This window comes from Rhizophagus irregularis, chromosome 31 (assembly GCF_026210795.1).
Source record: "Rhizophagus irregularis chromosome 31, complete sequence".
In the NCBI taxonomy this organism is placed as follows: domain Eukaryota; kingdom Fungi; phylum Glomeromycota; class Glomeromycetes; order Glomerales; family Glomeraceae; genus Rhizophagus; species Rhizophagus irregularis.
Window position 1 is genome coordinate 532,934 of NC_089459.1, and position 18,523 is coordinate 551,456.

General features: G+C 31.2%; 7 protein-coding genes across 7 annotated transcripts; 5 read left to right on the forward strand and 2 right to left on the reverse strand.

The window, feature by feature from the left end:
• Positions 1–320: 320 nt before the first annotated feature.
• OCT59_022215 (uncharacterized protein) lies at positions 321–1,643 on the reverse strand (the record flags this gene model as incomplete). The annotated part of the gene is made up of 2 exons (XM_025314249.2): positions 321–1,196; positions 1,275–1,643. 2 exons carry the CDS (start codon positions 1,641–1,643, stop codon positions 321–323), a joined length of 1,245 nt encoding a protein of 414 aa, XP_025185672.2.
• Positions 1,644–2,435: 792 nt separating this feature from the next.
• On the forward strand, positions 2,436–3,846 carry OCT59_022216 (uncharacterized protein; the record flags this gene model as incomplete). The annotated part of the gene is made up of 6 exons (XM_066144676.1): positions 2,436–2,504; positions 2,776–2,796; positions 2,877–2,895; positions 3,503–3,550; positions 3,627–3,739; positions 3,829–3,846. The coding sequence occupies 6 exons, from the start codon at positions 2,436–2,438 to the stop codon at positions 3,844–3,846; spliced, it is 288 nt and encodes a 95-aa protein (XP_066006114.1).
• Positions 3,847–3,883: 37 nt separating this feature from the next.
• On the forward strand, positions 3,884–4,298 carry OCT59_022217 (uncharacterized protein; the record flags this gene model as incomplete). Its single annotated transcript, XM_066144677.1, has 3 exons — positions 3,884–3,974; positions 4,092–4,223; positions 4,288–4,298. 3 exons carry the CDS (start codon positions 3,884–3,886, stop codon positions 4,296–4,298), a joined length of 234 nt encoding a protein of 77 aa, XP_066006115.1.
• Positions 4,299–8,068: 3,770 nt separating this feature from the next.
• OCT59_022218 (uncharacterized protein) lies at positions 8,069–9,336 on the forward strand. Its single transcript, XM_025314251.2, has 2 exons — positions 8,069–8,377; positions 8,456–9,336. Exons 1-2 carry the CDS (start codon positions 8,223–8,225, stop codon positions 9,174–9,176), a joined length of 876 nt encoding a protein of 291 aa, XP_025185674.1. The 5' UTR covers positions 8,069–8,222; the 3' UTR covers positions 9,177–9,336.
• Positions 9,337–9,719: 383 nt separating this feature from the next.
• Positions 9,720–12,227, forward strand: OCT59_022219 (uncharacterized protein; the record flags this gene model as incomplete). Its single annotated transcript, XM_025314252.2, has 8 exons — positions 9,720–9,748; positions 9,833–9,846; positions 9,939–9,959; positions 10,113–10,187; positions 10,254–10,423; positions 10,514–10,580; positions 10,662–10,776; positions 10,864–12,227. 8 exons carry the CDS (start codon positions 9,720–9,722, stop codon positions 12,008–12,010), a joined length of 1,638 nt encoding a protein of 545 aa, XP_025185675.2. The 3' UTR covers positions 12,011–12,227.
• A 2,769-nt stretch (positions 12,228–14,996) lies between these two features.
• Positions 14,997–15,530, reverse strand: OCT59_022220 (uncharacterized protein; the record flags this gene model as incomplete). The annotated part of the gene is made up of 3 exons (XM_066144678.1): positions 14,997–15,205; positions 15,342–15,397; positions 15,487–15,530. The coding sequence occupies 3 exons, from the start codon at positions 15,528–15,530 to the stop codon at positions 14,997–14,999; spliced, it is 309 nt and encodes a 102-aa protein (XP_066006116.1).
• Positions 15,531–16,184: 654 nt separating this feature from the next.
• OCT59_022221 (uncharacterized protein) lies at positions 16,185–17,990 on the forward strand (the record flags this gene model as incomplete). Its single annotated transcript, XM_066144680.1, has 5 exons — positions 16,185–16,232; positions 16,384–16,468; positions 16,535–16,722; positions 17,193–17,284; positions 17,564–17,990. 5 exons carry the CDS (start codon positions 16,185–16,187, stop codon positions 17,988–17,990), a joined length of 840 nt encoding a protein of 279 aa, XP_066006117.1.
• Positions 17,991–18,523: the final 533 nt, after the last annotated feature.

Below are 18,523 nucleotides of genomic sequence, written 5' to 3' on the forward strand. Positions count from 1 at the left end.
AGGATCCTAAGATATCATCTAATTACAGCTAATACATATTTCAATGAACGTTAAAGCGAAATTAACGAAGACATCCAAAAATGGATGTTCTAATTACAATTGTATACGTATTACTTTTTTTGTGATTACTACTAAATATATCATATAATCCTTATTATATTGTATTACGAATCCCAACCTTACTTATAGTTTGTCAAAAAAAATAGAAGTATGTAGTTAACCGAATTCAATTATAAAATATTTGCAATCGCAAAACTTTTTTTCATGTGATATTCCACATACAATATTGTTTACCATTGATCTCACAATAAGTCGACTTATTAGTCGATTAATTTTAGTTTATTCCAATCTTCAACCGTAAGTTTTTGTGATAGATACTGAGAGTAGTCAAGTCGTTTACTGGTGAGCAAGTTCTGCGATTCTTTCAGGGGTATTGGATTTGTAGCCAATTCTGCTAATCGTGCTTTCCACTTGTCTTCCCTTTCCTTACTGAATTCTTTTATAATTTCTAGCCGGCTTTCCTTGTCAAGGCCAAGTTCTAGATCAAAAATCTGTTCGTTTAATTCTATGGCCGTTGGACGATTGGTAGGAATAGGATCCCAACAACGTTTCATTAACGCAGCATATGGTTCAGGAGTATATTCTGGAATATGTGGACGTTGACCAAAGCAAATAGCCAAAGCCAAATTCTCATCATAATCCCTATCAGCAAAGGGTGGTTCGCCGCTGATTACTTCTGCCATCAACATCCCGATCCCATAAATATCCGCTGCTTTAGTGTACTCTCTACCAAGTAAAACCTCTGGTGCGACAAATGGTAAAACACCACATATAGTTTTATCTGTGGAACTTTGATCCATAGGACGACACAGACCAAAATCTGAAATTGCTGATTCAATTATACCAAGTCTTATATTTAAATTATTGATCAAAATGTTGCCACTATGGAGATCTTTGTGGCAATAATTTTTATAATGAACATGACGTAATCCCATGCAGACGTAAAAAAGTATATTAAGAACAATTTCCCATGTTAGGCTACTATGATTTTTTTTAATCATTTCCCTCAGATTTCCACCATTTATGAATTTAGTAACAATTCCGTATTCCGCACTTTGCGGATCACGAGTCACTCCATATATTGTAATAATTTCATCACGGTTAAACTCGAAACATAATCTAGAGTTAATATTAATCTGAAATATATAGTATAAATTACTTAATTGATCTTTGTTCCTTAAAAAACTTCAACATCTGAAAAAAAGGTTAACCACCTCATTCAACAACTCTGGACTGACATGAGTCACATTTTGAAATTTCTTTATCACTACTTCCTGGTTATGACGTCGTTTCCATATAGAATAATCAATGTCCCAAGCTTGTTCCGTTAATGGACCATCTTTCCAAATTGCTTTATAAACACTTCCAAATCCACCGTGTGCAATTAGTTCAATATTTTTGAAATTTGAGTAATCAATCCATTCAATTAATTCTCTCGAACTATGTGCATTAAGTTGCGAATTTTGAATCAATATGTCAAGTTTCGAATCATCACTGGTCCAATATGCAAAGTTGTCACGGAAACGTGTTGAGTTACATGGATTACAATACTCCTTGGAACTGCATCCTGAACATGGATTCATTCTTATTTGTTCCAAAAGCGATTTTGAAGCCGGAAAGAATGTTTTTGTGTGGATAAGGGAAAAAAGAGAAATTATGCACCCTTATGCTGTGCGACGATAATGAAGGACCCTACTCTCTGCCTAACTGTTTTTAGTAGCATAGTAACCTCACAAAAATGGGACTCGTAACACAAAGAATAATAGTAGGGCAATAGTTGAGAGATCTTGTTAACTCGTCCATAACAATTTACGTTACTGCCTTATATGAACATTTTCACAAAAGTTAGGAACATAAAAAGAGATGCATTGTGTAGGGAAATTGTATGGGCCACGATGTCATGAACGCTAAATTTTTTGTTCTTCGTTGGAATATAAAATATTATTTATTGAGCTGCATAAAAAACATAAAAAAGCAAGTATACCGGTAGAGTGATCATGTCACCTGAAATGCGCAGAAAGATGCTGTGCGACGTAATGACATGGTACCACCTTTCTGACCGAGATACTCAAAACATTTAATTTTTTTGAGGAAGAAAGATTTGACTTGACGAAAATGGGTTTTGAGGAATGTGTTTACTAATCGCCGCGATTTATAAGAGGCAATAGTGAAATGACGAAATGCAATTTTGATCCAGTGAATCGCTTTCTCTTGTGGAATTTACAAGTACTATAAAAACAAGTTAATTTTTTCGAGACAGAAAGCAATTAAATTCAAAAATGTCGAACTCCGAACAATTCAGTGTATTGAGAGAGATGCGCCCTGCAAGCATATTGTGATTGCATCAATAATCCACGAAAGTCGTCGTACCCTATATGCCGTCAACTGATGCTTTGGAAACAATTCCGGAAGAATCTTCTTCGCAGGAAGAGGAAGCGCTGGAGGTACTGTAATGGATCAAGAAATGGATATTAATAAGGATGTGGATGAGGATGATACAGAAGTTCAAGTCCAACCCAATACCAGCGGGTTAATGAAGTTACGGATGCGTCCACTGCGAAAAAATCTTAGAAATGGGTTAAGGGAGATGACACTTTCGTATTAGAAGGCTTATCCGGGGGTTGACGTCTGATATCACTCAATTTTCGGACATTACTCACTGAGAATCTGTGCGAGAGGTTGAAGATTCCGGAACTTTTTTTCGATCTATTACAGAGGGAAAACAGCATCAGATCGGTATTGGCTTCGCTCACGGTATAGGTGTAGTTTATCTCGGCTTGAGCTCTTAATAACGAGCTTTTATCTCCACCCTGTAGAATGTCATACAATGCGAAAGTACTTACCAAACCAATAGAGGAAACGAAAAGCTGATGACGTTAATGGAAGGAATATGACTATTTCTATGGAATCATTATCACAACCACGGAGTGGTACTTTCTCCTTTATACCTAGAAAGGTATTTCGTGTACAAGTGAACCAAATACTATATCAATCTTACTAAGTCCATTGTTAAAGAAGAAACCGAAGCCAAATTACGCAAAAATGAGTGTAAGTCATTGGGATATTAAAGGATAGGGTAGGCGTGGAGAAAAAGCTGAAGAATAAAAAAGAACCATGTCCAAAAAGAATAATGTCCAAATTTTGATTGTTGTTTATCAAAGTACTGTATATAGAAAAGTTTGTGTCCGATGCACAAGTATTTATTATAATCAATGAAAAGTGTATGGAAAGTTTGCGCCTCATGCAAAAGTATAAATCAGTTCCATTCAAAAGTGGAAGTTACTCTCTCTTTGCTTCCCTTTGTGGAAGCTCTTCCGTGAAAGCTACTCTCCTTTCGCTTCCTTTGTCCCTTCGCTTCTTTAGAAGCATCTTTTGTTTTTTACAGATACTCTTGCTGCGACAAGGCCGGTCATCCAGACTCTTAACTTTATCGAGATATAAGACCGGATTAAAACTATTTCCTCATTTCCGTTTGCGCATGCAAAAAAAGGTTATTATAATTAATAAAAAAATTCAATTTTGATAAATCTAATCAATTATTAATAAATAAATTTGATGAATATTAGTTACGCGTACATTCACTTTTGATACACATAAAGATGCTATTTATTTTTTTAATGGTATGAAAGGAAAACAATTTGATGAGCCAAAAGGTTCCAAAGTTAATTACCTCATTGAGGTAAGTTTTTTATTTCCACTTTTGACCTTTTGACCTTATGTTATACATTATGCACATTATGTAATTCGACCACTTTTTTACTTTATCAGATTTGGGACGTGCTTTAACGAAGAAGCTCAGGATCATGAATCTACCAAAAAATAGATGCAACAAAATCTCAGAATTCCTAAACTTACTGGAAAACCGGAGCAACAAAACCAAAATCTTCAACCTACCCCAAACCTACAAAGAACGGGTTGGATTTTCAAAATGCCTAACTGTCCGAACATCACGTACGAATTCATCACTTATCGAACCGAATTCAAAACTTAAAAAAGATTTTGTCGATAATGTTTGGTCGCGCAAACTGCAGAACCGCCCGATGAGGAAATTTCTAGTCCATTTATCACCACGCACTCCCTCATTGTTTTATACCCGACTATCCTTTCGCTTTCCCTTAAAAAAACAGGACAAATCACATATATAGATCTTAATTACACTTTAGGTATAAATTGCCGATTTCGTAATATTTTTGGGTTAAATAAATTAATCAATATTTATATTATTAGAAACACTTTGAGGAACTTGAAGTAGAACTATATATTCAAAATTCAGATCAGGGAAAACAACACAATAAATTCTTGAATTGAAATTTAAATTTGAAATTTTATATAAAATTTCGGCCAGATTTATAGCCAAATGCAATATATAATTATTGAAAACTTTTCAAAAAGATTAGAAAGATTGCAATTATTAAAAATTTTTACGTTAAATATGAGTTAACTTATGACCGGAAGATGATGATAGAATTGTCCTGGTCATCTGTAAATCCAGGTTAGGTTTCAGTGAACTATCTATAATCCTTTGAATTTCTTTAGTAAACTTTGAAGTGGAGTTCTCACTGTATGATTTTTCGAATAACTTGTAAAATTCTGCGCAATAATAAAATCATAAATAGACCTTTGGCTTTTCGTGCCTACCTTATCTTTACTCATGATTTCATTAATGCTTTTATCAAATGCTATAATAAAATTACACCAGCATAAAATCTCCACTTGATTGGCCTTTATCTATTCTTCTTCCACATTACATGCTTTTTCATATGCTGTAAGTTGACTATATTTTGCAAGACATCTGACTTTTTCTGAACTGAGATCAGTCGAATGTGAAGTCACGATCCGATCCTGGATATATCGTTAAATAGATGTTTCTCGAATCATGAATTGTCTCCCTGTTCATGCGAGGTAAAATTCGTGTCTTGGCTAGCAAGTAATAGAAGTGGCATTTTGGAAAATTGGAGATGCCTCCTGGACCTTTGTTACAAATGCGTTATCTCACGCTGAAGTTTTTCTTTCGCTCCCTCTGCCTGATCTCATTGCTAACCCTTTTGCCTCTTCGCACTAGGTTTTTTGTTTAATTTCATCAATATCATGCCTCAATCTTGAGCTCGGAATTCTCGGCAGCAGTATCTGCTCTATTTCTCGGTTATGCTCTTAAGTTTGGCTCTTAGCTTTGCATTTTCCTCCTTAAGTCCAGCAATTTCAGCTAAGAGCTTGGGATTCAGTTCTTTCAACGAATCAACAGATGCATGATTGATATTATTTTTCTTTTTATACAAGATAGAATAATCGCCTTTCTCAATCATAAACTTCAGAAGGCAAGCAGAACAACAAAAAAAAAATTCGGTCAGTTATATAACATATCCTTCGAACATAAAATGTGGGAATGCAGAATAAAATGTCACAACCAGAATTATTGTTAAATTTTGACTTTATTGATATAGAAAATAAAATACATGATTCGGTGATACATGGGTTTGTTTTACAAAGTGAGATGGCGTTTCTATACTAATGCCCGCGACAACACCAGTTTTTCGTTACCTGTATTAATTATTCCATCATTAACTCTAATCCGGTTTCATTTGTCACAATCATCATTCTGGATAAAACAAAAACGGACATCAGTACAAGATATGCAGTATTGGAAAGTAAATCTCTTTCAGCCACTAACCAATTTCTCGGAAGTCCTGGAAAAGTTTGTAAGCTCTGAACCCGTTTTCTTGTAAATGCACAATAATAACCAAAAAAATATATTTCATTTATACTATTCATACATTAATTGTGTAATGTCTCGACCAAGAACCTCGATAATTTCTTTAATAAGTTCAGGTGAAAGAAAGAAAAAATCTTAACATCGCACAGTCACTGCGCTCTAAGCCACATTAGGTCAATTGTATGACCGAAAAACTACGTTAAATAATATTCGCGTACTGATAAATTACTATATATATATATATATATATAATATACTTATTAATTTTTCGAAATATTCAAGAGTATATTAGTCACGATATATTCAGAAAGGTTTAATTGAACATATTGAACATGTTTAGATACGCAAGAAACGCAAGAACGTCACATATTTAAAAATTATCCCGATCCCTACAAGTAACAGTTCTTACTAGTAACTCAACTCCCAGTTTTGTGATTGTTGTGATTTGGGCGGGACATCCTTGGATGGGAGTGAAGTGAGTGGGAGTGAGTAAGTTTTAGTGTTGGATTTGGATATGTCCAATTCATATAACTGGACATTGGGACCAATTGGATAAAGTCCACATTGTCCAAGTCATAAATAATCGGACAATGGAATATCCAATTGGACGTCCAATGTCCAATTGAACAGATAGCCCAACATCAGTCTAAGTTCTTTTAACGTCTGGGGCATTTATAATATAAAATGTAATTTAAAGGACATTCCACAAATTTATAATCAAATTTTAATAAAATATAACTTATTACAAATGATAGTAATCTCTTATTTTTAATTTTAATATTGGTAGAAATATGATAGTTTAACTTATTTCATAATTTGGCAATTATTTTGGAAGAGGAAAAATCAATCTATAGATATTCAATGTCTTCTGCTAAACGTGAGAATGAAATGCTCGGAAAGGTAGTGATATTTTTTTAGTCGGATATCAGCCGGATATTCACTGAATGTTCGCTGATACGGTGAAGAACTACTCCGGTTAATGTAAACGGACATATCCGGCGGATCAACGGATTACGGATTACACTAATTAAATGGTGTTTCTTTGTGTCTAATGTATGAAACAACTTGTTATAAAATTGCATAAATTTAATAAAAAATGTGAGAAATGAGCCTTTTTTATTGGTTTTTCATGTTTATACATTTTGTTAAAAACTCAAAGCCTAACTTGGGCGAATTTATTAAAGTTCATTAGCTAAATAATTATACTGATATTAGTTAACAAATAGAGCTGATAAAAAATTTAGGATTTAAACTAAAATTTCGATTATATTGAACGGGTTGACCACTGGCACACGGTCATAGAAATTTTATATTAAAAAGTTCAAGAATTTCTAAATTTTTCAATTTTGACATGAATTGAAATGAACAAATGTTTCAAGAACTTTCTTTCAACATACCCACTAATTTGATTGCCACTACCACAGGTTCTCCAAGACATCAAATAAAGGGTAAAACTGTATTAAGCTGACAAATAAACATCAAGAATTTCCGTAATTCATGACGTCTGATTATTATAGAAAGTAAATAAAAAGGTAACCCGAGCTTTAATTGAATTTATTGTTTGTTTATTAAAACGTTAATTCGAGGGTTTCCCGTCATTACACCAATTACCTTTGTAAAATGGGAAGTTGATATCATCAGAAGAAAAATTGGATAATTTGACTTGGTGTAACAAAGACTTAATCATAATCATTTAATATAAAGAACGTCAAAAAGATAAGATTTGGTTCACGCACTTCATTTTTGAATGAATTTATGGATTGCACTATTTATAATTATTGAACCCTTCAATGAGTTCAATCACTATCTAATTGTCACATACTTACCTTCAAGCCATTGGCACATTACACTAACTCGGCGTTACATGCCATTAAGAATTATTACACCCTTATGTATTAAACCACTAAGACTAGACAAAGTTTTTTAAATTTGGGTAAAAAGAAATACAATGTTTATATTTAGAACTTGTCGCCCTTAGCCACAATAATGCATTTTATTATATAATTATGTCGTGATATTTAATGCGGTGAAATTTAATTAATCACATTTGCAAATTTGGTAAATAATTGTCGCGTGTATGTAAATCTCTAAACAATATATAAATATATAAATATATAAATTGACTTAAATTAACTTTGTGAACTTTGTGAACCCAACAGAATATTCGTATATTAAATAACACCAATATAAAAGAATCTATAAATAATAAATGACTTTGTGTCACATAAGATATGCAGGATTTAAATTACATTTCAAACCTACAAATAAATATATAAATTGCATGAATTCGTTATGTTTGTTATCTTTTTTTTTTGGTTCTTTCGTTATTACATTTTAAAAATTTTAACACTCCTTTTTTTTTAATTCTCAACACTCTTTATATTATAATAATTTTTTTTTATTCTAGAATTTTTTTCTAAAATAAATTAAAAAAAAAATAATATAATTCACCATGATACCAAATAAACGAGCCCTTGCGATTGTGGCTCTCTTCATATTAAGTGTTGTGATTAAATCAACCTTATCATCTCCAACAGTCGATTTTAGGTCTATAAACTTACATAAAAGGCAAGCACCAGCAGATGGTGCCCCAAAAGAAAAAGCACCGTAAGTATAATTTATTTTATTTTTTAAAAAAAAAATTCTTTCAACATGAAAATTTGCTTAAAAAAATTATTATTTTAGTGATGCACCAAAGGATCAGAATCCACAAGCAAAACTTCCAGTAGTGGATCCAGCAAAGGAACCCGCAAAGGAACCAGCAAAGGAACCAGCAAAGGAACCCGCAAAGGAACCAGCAAAGGAACCCGCAAAGGAACCCGCAAAGGAACCAGCAAAGGAACCCGCAAAGGAACCAGCAAAGGAACCAGCAAAAGATCCAGCAAAAGAAGCAGCAAAAGATCCAACAAATGATCCTGCGAAAGATCCCGCAAAAGTTCCTGATCCTGCAAAAGATCCAGCAAAAGTTCCAGCAAATGATCCTGCGAAGGATCCCGCAAAAGATCCAGCAAAAAATGCCGCAAAGGATCCTAAAGCTCCTACTGATCCAAAGACCGTACCACCCCCTCCAGCTCCGGTTCCCGCTAAAGCCGCAGCAAATCCTCAAAACACTCCACTTCCAACCATAACATCTCTTAATACAGCAGCAAAAGGATCTCCAAAGTTAACGACTAGTACGAGTGTAATTCCTGAATCAACGACAAAAGTTACTAAAACTTTAGATGATGGACAAGTAACTGTTGTTGAAGAAAAGGTTCCTGCAAAAACTGTTGTTGTTGTGACAGATGCACCTGATGCCGATGGATTGGAATTTAGTTCCACAAATTCTTTAATTGACTATAAAAATATTGTAACTATAGTGTTAGGCTTAATTATAGCAGCATTCGCTAGCATCATATCTCTATAATTTTTTGAGCGAGAAACATAGAACCAAGATAAATTAATTATTATTATAATTATATAAATATTTATAAATATTTCGTAAAAATAAAATCTATAGATTGATTCTAAATAATAAGTTAATAAATAATTAAGTTCTCATTTTGAAAGTAGTTCTATTTTTTAAACATGGCTGTCAAATTTTTGGTTTGAATCACATGAAGACATGATTTACATTACCCGGTCCAAATTGAGTAGTGCCTGGGTCCAATTGCCGTGCATATCCAGAATGATTTGGTAAGTATGACGTTCATAGTGATACAATGTTGATATGCATGTCTTATAAAATGCGTTATTTGCTAAATCATCATTTAAAAAAAAAATCATGGAAGAAATGAAAGAAACACCACGTTCTTCGACGACCTCGGTAGACATATCAGCAAGAGGGATAGCTGGTCAAGAAGACATTGATTCAAATTTTAACGTGAATAATAATTCTGACCATGGTATTCGATCTAATAATAAAGAAATTAATATTCCAAGTATCAGAGGTGGTAATAAGACCGTGAAAATGATATTATTGACTCAATGTTTAGCTGGGTGAGTTTATATTAAAACAAAAAAGCTTTGGAAATTATCACCATTACTAATATTTACATCTCAATAATTTTTACTTCTTTTAAGTTTACAATTTACTTGTAGGTAAAAAGCAAATTAAAATTATGCGTTGGATTTTTTTAACGATATATATAATGATCCATGTAATAATTATGATTAAAAAATTATTTAGGGACAGTGGAACTGGCATATGGTAATTCTTCTACATGCAGTTGCATACCAGATTTTGAATTTATGAATATCGTAAATTTCGAAATGGCGGACTATATCAAGTGTGACTATATGTTATAATTTATATTCATATGATCAACTACTAATTGAAATATTTATATATTTGTTTCATTAGGAACACCATATTTACTTTCTATAGGATTATCAAAATCAATAATGTCTTTAGTTTGGCTTGCGGGGCCTTTATCAGGTAAATTATAAATTTTTTTTTCTTTTTTTTTGGTTTAATCATATGTATAGTATATTTATTTTATAGGCCTTATAATGCAGCCTATAGTTGGAACACTTTCAGACAATTCAACATCTAGATTTGGCAGAAGAAGGCCTTTTTTATTAGCTGGTAGTCTTGCCGTAGTATGCGCTTTTATGTTTATTGGCTGGTCCAAAGAAATTATTGGTATCTTTTTTAGTAAAGAATCATCAATGGTAAATTTTAAATTCTTTTTTTATTAAAAATACAAAAAAAAAATATATTTTTTTTTCTAAATTTAAGTAACTTTGTTTATTTTTAATTAGATGACATTATTAACACAATGTTTAGCAGTCGTATCATTTTATGTTCTCGATTTTGCGATAAATTGCGGTAAGATATTTATTTTAATTATCTTTTGAAATAAATACAAATTTTATTCGTTTCAATTAATAATTTTCGTTAAAACTGAAGTTCAAGCAAGTTGTCGAGTTCTCATTGTTGACATTTTACCACCATCTCAGCAAGAGGAAGGCACAGCTTGGGCTGGTAGAATGGTTGGAATTGGAAGTGTTTTAGGTTATTTTATGTAGGTGTGACAAAAAGATATGTCGGATCAAACTTGATTTATATTTAAGAGTGAATCTTAGTCTAACATATTACAATTGTTATACAGGGGATTTGTTAATTTAGTTGAGGTTTTTCCTTTTCTTGGCAAAACTCAATTGCAAGTTTTATGTGTTATTGCATCTATTCTTTTATTAGTGTCAGATGCATTAACATGTTGGGCCGTTACTGAACAGATATATACTGGAAGTTCGAATAAATCCACAAGTGCTTTAACTGCAGCTTATGAAACACTAGCATCCATAATTAAATCTATTCGTACCCTCCCAAAGTATATTCAACAAATATGTAATGTTCAATTGTTTGCCTGGATTGGCTGGTTTCCATTTTTGTTTTATTCAACAACTTGGGTTGCAGAAATTCATTCCCGTTTCGCTAATGATTCATCTGAGGAACCATCTGATGATTCAGTTGGTGACTCAATACGTGCTGGTTCTTTTTCTTTATTATTATACTCGATTATAAGTTTAGTGGCATCATTTGTCTTACCATTTTTAATCAGCTCTAATGATTCAACCAGACCAAAATTTTCATGGAGGCAACTATTTCAAATACCTTTTGTATTTCTCACGGTACCAAAATTATGGACGATTTCGCATTTTATTTTTGCATCTTCAATGTTATCAACTTGGTTTGTAACCAATGGTACTCAAGCAAATATTTTAATTAGTTTATGTGGGATCGCATGGGCTATCACCATGTGGGCGCCATTTTCAATTTTGGGAGAATATATTGCAAAAGAATATAGATCTCCCAAACAAAGTAATGATATAGATGATGATACAAATCAGTTAATGTATAATTTAGTTGAAACTGGAGCTGTTCTAGAAGGTGGAGATAATGAATCGGAAGATAATGATGAAAATTTAAGAACATCTATGAGGACTTCAACCGAAGAAACTACGTCAGAAATTCCATTTATAGATTCACATGGTGATATTTCAACCAAAGATTCTTCAGAAGCGGGTGTGTTATTAGGAATTCACAATATATATATCGTATTACCTCAATTTTTAGTAACAATTTTTAGTAGTATAATATTTGCCATATTAGAACCTAGTGGTGATAAAAATACTATAAGGCAACATCATCCACATGACAAAAATTTAGATGCTGATTCTATTGGTTTTGTGTTAAGGGTTGGGGGTTTTATGGCTATTATTGCGGGCTTTTTATCTATTAAATTATGGAAGTGAATTAATTATATTTTTAATCTATTAAACTATGAAATTATATTTTTAAGTTATAAATATTAATTTTCTTTTTGTACATATGCATTTTTAAGTAAAAGTAAATTGCTTTATAACATTTAGAATTTTATTAATAAATGTGGTTACATCAATAGAGTATTTAATCCATCCAATTAAAAGCACGCGAGGTTATTTTTTATGAAATAAAATAAAATTATATATGATTTTGATTGAAAAATTTATTTCGCCCACATTTGAGTTAATCGGTATAATTCCTCGAATTTAAACTCAATAGTATAAATAACCTCTTTCCGCGAGGGAAACATATATTAATTTCAATGATATATACTGAATATATCGAGTTGATTTACCTCCAAGTGTATTTTAGATTATCAATCAACAATTATTTCCTTTCAGAATAAAAGATACTCGAAATTTTACAAGCTAAAGTCACACCTATTTTTAAAGTGAGAAGATTTGTAAAATGGTTGGACTTACGTTTTCTGAATTTTAGAGAATTTGGGGGTATAGTAGTTCTATCGCCAAATGGAATCATGACAAAAGACTTTCAAGAATTTGAGAAACATATTCCAAAGAAATGTTATATGAATTCATGAACATTAGGATTTAGGAGACTATTATTAACATCTCTTATTTTTATAACAAAAAGAATTTAAATAAAAATGAAGAAATGAAGATTGGAAATCAAAGAAATCTGAAAAACAAATTAAAAAGAATTCATCTTTAATTATCGATATTAAAATTGACGCTAAAATTGGTGTTTTTCAAAAAAGTTAAAAATAATGGAATCATGTGAAAAGTTTATAATCGATTTATTTGATTTATTTTAGATTATGCAAATTTTATAATTTTATACACTTCAAAAGCATTGCTTAGCAAAGTTTTTTGTAAAAAAATGTAGATTCTCACCATCATTTGATTTTATTGATTACTCATCAATATCAAAGTAAAAAAAGGTATACACATATGTATTATTATTTTATACCATGTTTATAATCCAAAAAAAGAACAAAACTTTGTATATAGCAAGTAATTTGATATATAACGGCTATTATATAAGTATATAATTATTATCTATTATTATAATTGTGTAATTGATTACTTAATTCGCAAATGATTCAATTGATAAAGTGAGTAGATTAAAGTTAGATCTTGATGTAATTTCAATTCATAATCTTTTACATATAACACATAATATCTATTCATATTGAATTTGAAATATACACAGGTTAAAGGTTCCATTATTGATTTGCACAACATTTAAGTTCACGTCTAGAAAGACTGCTGTCAAAAGCATGTCTTTCACGGTATTCCCTTGTTAAAATTGTAGCGTATTATCATTACAAAACTTTTTCACTTTCTAAAAACTCCAGTCGCATGTGACTTGGCCTAGATTATAAAGGTAATTTCATAGTCTATAGGTATCTTTATAGTCTATAGGTAACTTCATAATTTACCAGTAACTTCATAATCTGTTGGTAACTTCATAGTCTACCAGTAATTTCATAATCTATTGGTAACTTCATAATATAGCGGTGATATCATAATCTAATTTCATAATCTGGTAGTAACTTCATAACCTATTATTCATGATCTGATAGGAACTTCATAACCTACTTATGGATAGCTCCTTTGCATTTATGACATTGTTTCAACTGTTTCCTGTATAATATGGTGGTATCTTCATAGTCTAATGGTGACTGGTAGTGCTTTAATTTAATGATAATGTCATGATCTAATAGTGAGTGCTTTCTTCTTGTTCCTAATCCGTTTACATATAGTAATAAAATCTATATTGTTAATTCTGGCTTTCCAGTCATCTTTGAATACCTGGTTCTATAATGAGGGTGCCAGCTCTCTATGCTAGTTTGGATACTAGATCTATATTAAGAATTTGCACCTTTTTGGTTGCCTTTCTAGATACTGAAGTGGTATAAAAAAAGGTGATGGGTGGTGCAGTAAATTTGTGATTAATTTCAGCTGACATTATGCCATAATTCTAGCTGATCTTAAAACTTATAATTTGGATCTAACTTGGTAATATAATGCGTCATGATAGTCACATGATAGCTAAGCTACCGTTATTATTTGATTAATCATTATATTGATCAATTAATTTGCCTCGCAATGATCCTACTAACATATCACTCAATATTGTTTTATAAAACAGATCCTTAAAAAATCTTCTTATCATGTAAAAAAAAATTAACTATAGAGTTCTCTAATGCCCAACTTCACGTTCTTATTGATAAACGAAAAAATAGAAATGCAGAGTATCATTCTACTACAAATAAGAAGAAGTATCTCTTTTGAAACAAGATTGCTGAAAAATTAAATGTTCAGGAAAAGACTAATTATTTCACTGGTGACGAATGCTATAAAAAATTCTTAAGCCTCACAAAAGCTTTTTATGTAAGTAGAGTTGGTTGATAGGATATTTCCCTTGAAGACCTGTCTGGTTAATATACTTATTATTATTTTTTTTAGACTGCCAAGAGAATAAAAGAAGAAACTGAAGACAAAAGGAGTATAATTGGAGAAGAGCTTTATGAAGAGTTTTCGACAAATAGTGTTTAGAATCGAATATATTCGAATATACTCGAGTATTCATTTAATAATATTCGAATAAGTTAAATTTCCTTTTATAGTAATGATTTACATAATTTTTAGCCTAAATTATGATTTTAACTCAGTTAAATTTAAGGATTTAATGCCCAATTAGAATTTTAACTATACTATATCTGGCTAAATGAATATTCAAATAACCACTATGCTTATTCGAATACTCAAATATACTCGAGTTATTCGAATAACTGTTACATGATTCCAAATACTATCGACAAAGTTCTGGCAAAAACCAGGTATATATATTTTTTCTGGTAAACTATTTGAGAGAGAAACTTTTCATTATTAATAACATATCTATTTTATTTGATAGAATCACAATTCAGAAAAACATGTAGTGGAAGCGTTAAGTGGTTAAGGGATCAAATAGGGCGAGTTTATCATCTCGCTCATCAATCTCTAAATCTGAACGAATATCAGATATTGCAGATTTATTCGAGATCTCCTCTCCAGCATTAAGACCGGTAACACTATCCATGAAAGCATTTGCCGTTTCTAGGCCTATTACTTCTACACTTCCCTCCTTTTCACAAAATGCAAGTGTAATAAATGTTACTATTAATTATGGTGGTAATAATTCCAAAAGAACTGGTTCAAACTAGTAGAACTAGGCTAAATATATTATTTTTCTGGAGCGCAAACCAGAAGTTTTTATATAAATGGGTTGGGATTATAAAAATTTTTTCTTTACCATTACAGAACGTATTTGTATAAAAAGCTAAAATTAAAGGTTCTTTTGGACCAAATCTTTAAGCAAATAAAATATTTTATTGTAATATCACTTTGTTGATATGCTCTTATTGCAAAAAAATCAGAATAAAGAATATATCATTTACATTCTCTGTACCTTCTTCTGGTTCAAAACCCGTGACACCCTCATTTTCTCAAAGTGTTAAAAAAATTAATATTTTTATTAATAACAAAAAGCCTGATAATCAAGAGTGATTTTATAAATAGTAACAAAAAAAAGAACATTTAATTCGTGATTCGTTTAAGAAGCAGAGAAAAATTTTTATTTTTTAGAATCTCGCAGACTTGAGTGATATATAACTTAACAATGAAACGCTTTCTCCTATGCAGAAAGTATATTAAAAAATATGTCTTTTCATATATCTGCCGTTAAGGCGCTTCGCATAAACAGATCGTAAATTAATTTACTTTGCTATTTTGTATTAAAGCAGGATTTTTTCATATCTATAAATAACTAGTTTAGTAAATTTTATATTTTTTTATAACTGTAAGGCAATAGATTGTAAAGCGAATGAAATATTTTATCATAGTATCACTTGAAATTTATTCGATTGTTCAGATGAAGACAGATTAATAATTTTTTGATTTGGCTAAATTAGACCAGATCATCATGCTCAACTAAACTATTCGCTATGATCAGAATACATTATTCGATATTTTATAAAACTGGCCCAATTTTTACAGAATTCTTTCACCAATGTAAACATATCTTCTTCTACTAAGTATTTTGATGCTCAACTTCATCTTCTCATCAATGAACGTAAACAAAGAAATTTCAAATATCATGCCACCACAAATAAGAAAAAATGAGTTTTCTGGGATGATATCACTAGTAAGTTGAACAAACAGGAAAATACTAACTATTTCCTAGGTGAGGACTGCTACAAGAAGTTTTTAAATCTCACGAAAGCTTTTAATGTAAGTATATCTACTTGGATTTTACGTGGAATCTAAAATTAATATACTTACTATTTTTTAGACAGCAAAAAGATACAGAGAAGGTACTGAAGAGCTTGGTTAGAGAGAAAATATATGATGAGTTCTCAACGTTATTCTGGTTAAAACCAGGTATGTTTTTGTGAAAAATAAGTGGGTGATTATTTCTAAATTAACACGATTCTCACCATTTGCTAGAATTTCTATTCAAGCAGATACATAACGAAAATGTTGGGTCAAGTTTTGAGCAACAACCATTGGAAAAGACTGTCAAAAAACCTCCTAAATTATCATCACTCACAACATCAAATCCATCAACTGTCAAAACAACTAATACCTCCAGACCCGTAATTTTAACAATTCCTTCTTTTTCACAAAATACTAACGTAATCAATGTCACTATTAATTATAACAGTACATGAGAAGAGGATTAGAGTTTTTTCCATTAATTTAGTATAGTGGTCGAAGGATATGTTTCATATCAATCAACTCTAACTTTTTATGTATTTTTTACCTGTATTTATGCTCACAAAAAGATTTATCATAAGGGAGTACAAAACCTAATTATTTTTAAAAGATCTTCAATAAAAAAGAATATGGAAGTTCTGTCTGGGTGATCGTGAAAAAGCTGAGAACATAAGAGATTTTGTATGTGAAACAATAGAAGGAACATATTCATCGATCGATAGTAAATTTAAAATTTTATTGTTTTATCATGTGGTATTGGACGCAGTAGAAAAAACAAATGTTAAATATAATAAAAGTCTTGAGGATTACATTGCAGATTTGCAGTAATACAAATGAATTATTTACTATGTATATACTAGAGAGTATTCTGTTTTGAAATTTCTTCTAGCAAGTTCCAGTTGCTATAATTTTGCGATTACAAGTGGAATATGTTCAGAAGTATAAAAATGCCCTCCTTTCGCTCATCATAACATTTTTCCTGTAAATCGCATCTCAAAAAAAAAATACTAATGGAATCAAAAAGTTCTAATAACACCCCTCCACTTGTTCCATAGACCATTGAAGAAGAAATATTTGGGCTTCAACATGAGGGTATACTCAATAGAAGTATTCCTTATCACACTATTTAACTCACTGCACTTATCAATTCTCAAAGGGAATCCGCTCGAGAGGGATCTGAAACATGTTCTTTGTGTAATAAATTCGATCTATTATTCGAACCTAATGGAGCTAACCTGTGAGATTGTCCTGTCTTCATAGCTTTCATCTTAGATGTATTATTATTTCCTTAAAAAAAAATACGACATGTTCTCGTTGTCAACGACTTATTTATCTTGGCGAGGATAATGATGTAAGGTTAAATCCTCAAGAAGAAGATCATAGGGTTAAAAAATTTTTTAAAGAGTTATCCAACAAACCACAAGACTTTAATCCGTCACCAGTGACAAATATAGAAACGGAGAACTCTACAACTCCAGATATAGTGTTCGTCGAATTACACAATAAAATACTTGTTGCTGAAAGGATTCTTAAAGAAAAAACACTTAAAGTATCCCACATGGAATATGAAATCCTTGACTCATACTATCCTCTCGGAGAAGCATTGGAGAAGAAATTGGCTGAATTTAAATCTATTCACCCTGGCCAACCTGTGAAAATCTTGCTTAATAATGTAGAAATTAAGTGACAATTTCCCTCTGAAATGACTTGTAATGTCTTTAACAAGAAAAAGCACTCAGCCAAAAATATTTACAACATATTCAAAACAGAAGGTTTGGGAAGAGATGAGATCAAGCAAATTAGGAGAATTTCACTATTATCTTTTGGAAAATTTACTGATAAAGAAATAAAGATCATTCAAGAAAAGGTTAGAGCGAATTCTTCTCGACCAAATTGGCTTGAAAATCAATTTAATGATTTAGATCTAAATAGGGAGTCGGTACCAATGCAGACTGATTGAATAACATCATTGGCCGGTGCTGTGCATATTTACATATAGATTCTAAAAAAATGATCACGCTTCTAATTTATTTTTTTAATATAATAGAAAGCATTAGCTCAAACATATTTACATAGATTCTACTATATGATCTGTTTTATTTTTATATGTAATAGAAAAGCATTAGCCGAACATATTTAATAAATGATCTGATTTATTTTTATTTTTTCAAAGATCGAAATTTTTGGTTATAATTTTTATCATGTGATCAGAAAATGATT

Excerpts from the sequence above, each read along its gene's own strand:
- OCT59_022218 (XM_025314251.2), top strand. The coding sequence starts at position 8,223 with ATGATACCAAATAAACGAGCCCTTGCGATTGTGGCTCTCTTCATATTA. Across the intron at positions 8,378-8,455 it reads GCCCCAAAAGAAAAAGCACC|TGATGCACCAAAGGATCAGA; the intron begins GTAAGTATAATT and ends TTATTATTTTAG.